Source organism: Condylura cristata, unplaced genomic scaffold (genome assembly GCF_000260355.1).
Source record: "Condylura cristata isolate star-nosed mole 26May11 unplaced genomic scaffold, ConCri1.0 scaffold00002, whole genome shotgun sequence".
Classification (NCBI taxonomy): Eukaryota; Metazoa; Chordata; class Mammalia; order Eulipotyphla; family Talpidae; genus Condylura; species Condylura cristata.
Genome location: NW_004567103.1, coordinates 2,352,843 through 2,356,315, shown reverse-complemented (window position 1 = coordinate 2,356,315; position 3,473 = coordinate 2,352,843). Strand labels below are relative to the sequence as shown.

General features: G+C 59.9%; 1 protein-coding gene across 1 annotated transcript in view; it reads left to right on the top strand.

Annotated features, from left to right (window-relative positions):
* INPP5D (inositol polyphosphate-5-phosphatase, 145kDa) overlaps positions 1-3,473 on the top strand; it is an 82,914-nt gene that overhangs the window by 61,880 nt on the left and 17,561 nt on the right. The window contains exons 14-18 of the mRNA XM_012725176.1: positions 126-222; positions 724-862; positions 1,427-1,535; positions 1,687-1,775; positions 2,887-2,968. Of these exons, the coding sequence (XP_012580630.1) occupies positions 126-222; positions 724-862; positions 1,427-1,535; positions 1,687-1,775; positions 2,887-2,968 (516 nt within the window). The remainder of the gene's footprint in view (positions 1-125; positions 223-723; positions 863-1,426; positions 1,536-1,686; positions 1,776-2,886; positions 2,969-3,473) is intronic.

The window sequence follows — 3,473 nt, the reverse complement described above, 5'->3', positions numbered from 1 at the left end:
TCCACCAGGAAGCCCTCCTGCTTCACCCCTTCCCCTTCCTATTTCTTTCATAATAAGGCCGCTTTGCCTCGCTCCGGCTCCCATCTGTTTGCTAGTCTGACTTCTTCGCCCCCCCACCCCCGCAGGCAACAAGGGAGCGGTGGGGGTGTCCTTTATGTTCAACGGCACCTCCTTGGGGTTCGTCAACAGTCACTTGACTTCCGGAAGCGAAAAGAAACTCAGGTAATGGAGCTCTTTCCCCAAAGGGCCTGTGTGGGGTTTCTGCCCAGGTGGACCCCGTACCCCTAAACACCGACCGTAACTACTGCTCGGACCCGGCCGGGCCTGCTCTTTGGGGCCATTGCCTCAAAGAGGCAACACAATACGGCAGTGGCCACCGGTGTGGATGGATCTCATCAGGCAGCCCAGACGTTTCCTGGGTCATTGGCCTCACAGACACCCAAACGCCACCCCATTTCTAAGGGGGAGCCCGCCCCTTTCGGACCCAAGGCCACGTTCCTGATCGGTGGGCCGGCATGTAGGCCACGCGCTGTTCTGATTCCCCCGGAGAGGGCGCTCTCAGCCCGGTTCCACCGGAAAGGCCCCTTGCTTCCCACCTGGGCCCCACCTGCATGGAAGGCTGGAGGCGAAATCTCAGGTCCCCCCAAGCCCCCTTTGACGGCCTCCCATGATGCAGACGGAGGCAGCAACCTGAGCTAAGGTCGTTGCTTTTTCCCGAATCAGGCGAAACCAGAACTATATGAACATTCTCCGGTTTCTGGCTCTGGGAGATAAGAAACTGAGTCCCTTTAACATCACTCACCGGTTCACCCACCTCTTCTGGCTCGGTGACCTCAACTACCGTGTGGAGCTGCCCACCTGGGTGAGGAGGGGCCCAGGGGGCTGGAGACCCAAGGGTGGGGTCGTGGAGACAGACGGAGCAGGGCCCAGGCCACCGCCCGCTCTGGACTCCAGGCCGTTCCGGCTGCGGAGCTCCAGCCTCTGCTCACACCTCACCCCACGCACCTGTACTGGCCGCGCCCCACCGCACACACCATCACGGCTGCTTCAGCCCCCGACTGGCTATGCCCAGACCCGCAGGAGAGGCTGAGGCGACCAGCTCATCAGTTTTCTCCCCAAATTGCCAGTGACAGGCCAGCCTTAAGTCAGGTGTCCAGCACTGTCCAGTGAGCGGTGGTCAGAGGGGCCCCCAGGGCACAGCGGGCCTTGTCGCTCGGGAGGTGAAGGCCTCTCTGGGAAGGGGCTGTGGGCAGTCACAGTCACCGGCTTAGCACCAGGTGGGGTAGCTTCTGGCGCCCCTGAAGGGTGGGGTGAGGCCTGGCCAGGAGCAAAACGACATCAGGGACAGGGCCCCTGGGCCCTGGAGCCGCGGGCAGGTGGGTGTGGGTGCTCCTGCTGTCATGGCTACTGGCGGCTGGTGCTTTAGGAGGCGGAGGCCATCATCCAGAAGATCAAGCAGCAGCAGTACGCCGACCTCCTGGCCCACGACCAGCTGCTCATGGAGAGGCGGGAGCAGAAGGTCTTCGTGCACTTCGGTAAGACCAGCTGTGCCCCCTCTGCCCCCTCCAGTCCCGTCCCCCCTTCCCCCTGTTCGCGTCCCTCCCTGGGGAAGAGTCTGGAAGGGGGGCGTGGCTGGAGATGACCTATCTGGAATGGAAACCGAAACCGGGTTTCGTTTGGCCGCAGAGGAGGAAGAAATCACGTTCGCACCCACCTACCGATTTGAAAGGCTGACCCGGGACAAGTACGCCTACACCAAGCAGAAGGCCACCGGGGTGAGTCCGCGCCCCGCCCCCAGCGGCTGCCCACCCCGTGTCTGTGCCCGAGAGGCGGACAGGAAGGAAGAGCATCCTGGTCCACCGGCCTCAGGTCCCGTGTTGGTTTGCGCACAGAGCGAACCCTTCCCCGCGGAGAGGGGGCTGCGCTCAAGGGGGTGCGGGCCTGATGACTCGCCTCTGGCCACGGCCTGCGCCTTCCTCATCTGGGTGCTGAAGCTCATGCTCAAATTAAAACAAACAACCTCTGGCCAAAAGTGTTGGCCGCCCTGACAAGTGCCGGGCTCAAGTGCCTCAGGCCGCCGGGCTGAGCACGTGGGCCGCTGCGGGACCAGCAGGGCCTTGATGCGGGGGTGCGCACTGGGCTGCTCGCGAGGAGCATCGCGTGGGGGCCTCGCTGCCTCAGCGTACCTCTTGCAGAAGCTCACGTCCCAGGGAACGCGTCTGCAGAACACGGCAGAGGGCTTCTATTGGTTCTTCAACAAATATTTATTGGTGACCTAGCATGGGCCTGGCAAGCTCCCGATGATGGGGCCAACAAGGAGTGATTCCTCTGCCCCCCAGGAATTCATAGTAGGAAAGACCAGGCCAAGCAAAGATACAGCTGACGGAAGTCAGAGGTAGGCTGTGCCAGGGCCGAGTGCCCCATGGAGGAGCCAGGCAGGAGTGGGCATCAGGGCAGGCCAGGGTCCAGCAGGCTCCTCACAGCAGGGGCATTTGAGTGGCCTTGAAGGGCGGCTTAGGTTTCCACAAGTTGACGTGACCAGGGCTAAGGAGCGTGGACCCATTTCAGGTGAGAGACGCTGGCGCAGACGCTAAGAAGTGATGTTCTGGCACCTTCCAGGGCCCAGTCCCGGGAGGCCAACCGCATGGTGGGACCTGGGGCTGCAGGCGTGCTCAGTGTGGGGGTCTCTGGAAGCCCGGGGGGGTGGAGGCAGGACTAGGGAAATGCAAGGGCTTGAAGCCACCTGTGGGGACTCTCAGGAAAGTCTATAACCAGCCCCCAGCAGGCAAATTGAAGGACGGCAGAGGCCATGAGGTCATCTATTACTAATGTTTAAACAGACAAAAAAAGCAGACCTTTTGCAAAGCTTGTGGCTGTGATCCGCAGATGAAGTACAACCTGCCCTCCTGGTGTGACCGAGTCCTCTGGAAGTCCTACCCACTGGTGCACGTGGTCTGCCAGTCCTACGGTGAGTGCCCGTCGCCCCCGGGGCACCCCTGCAGCCTGAACGGGCACCCCGAAGAGCCACAGCCCTACTTTGGGAAACGTTTGAATTAGGGGGCCATTTTGCAAAGAAATCCCATTTTATTTCTTTTGAAAAGAGCATCTTAGAGTTGAGCCATAAGAAAGATATTGTTGTAAGTCAAAGTGATAAAACATTGGAAATTCTCATGGGGGAGAGCTCGAAGTAGGGGGGAGAACCGATGGACAGAGTTGGGGACCATGGGGAAGGGTGCCGGGCAAGGTGTGGTAACATACATCTGTAGAGGCGTGGGCCTGTGCCCCTGAAACTGAGTATAGTAAGCCACCATGACCTCAGTAAAGATACATGCATACATATCCTTCCCCCACAATTAATATTAGGCTTATATTATTTTTGAAAGTAATAGAAAAGAGGGCCCTTCCCGATGGCGCAAGTTAGCACACAGCACTGCAGGCTGCTGCAGCCGCTTCAGTGCGAGTTCGATCCCTAC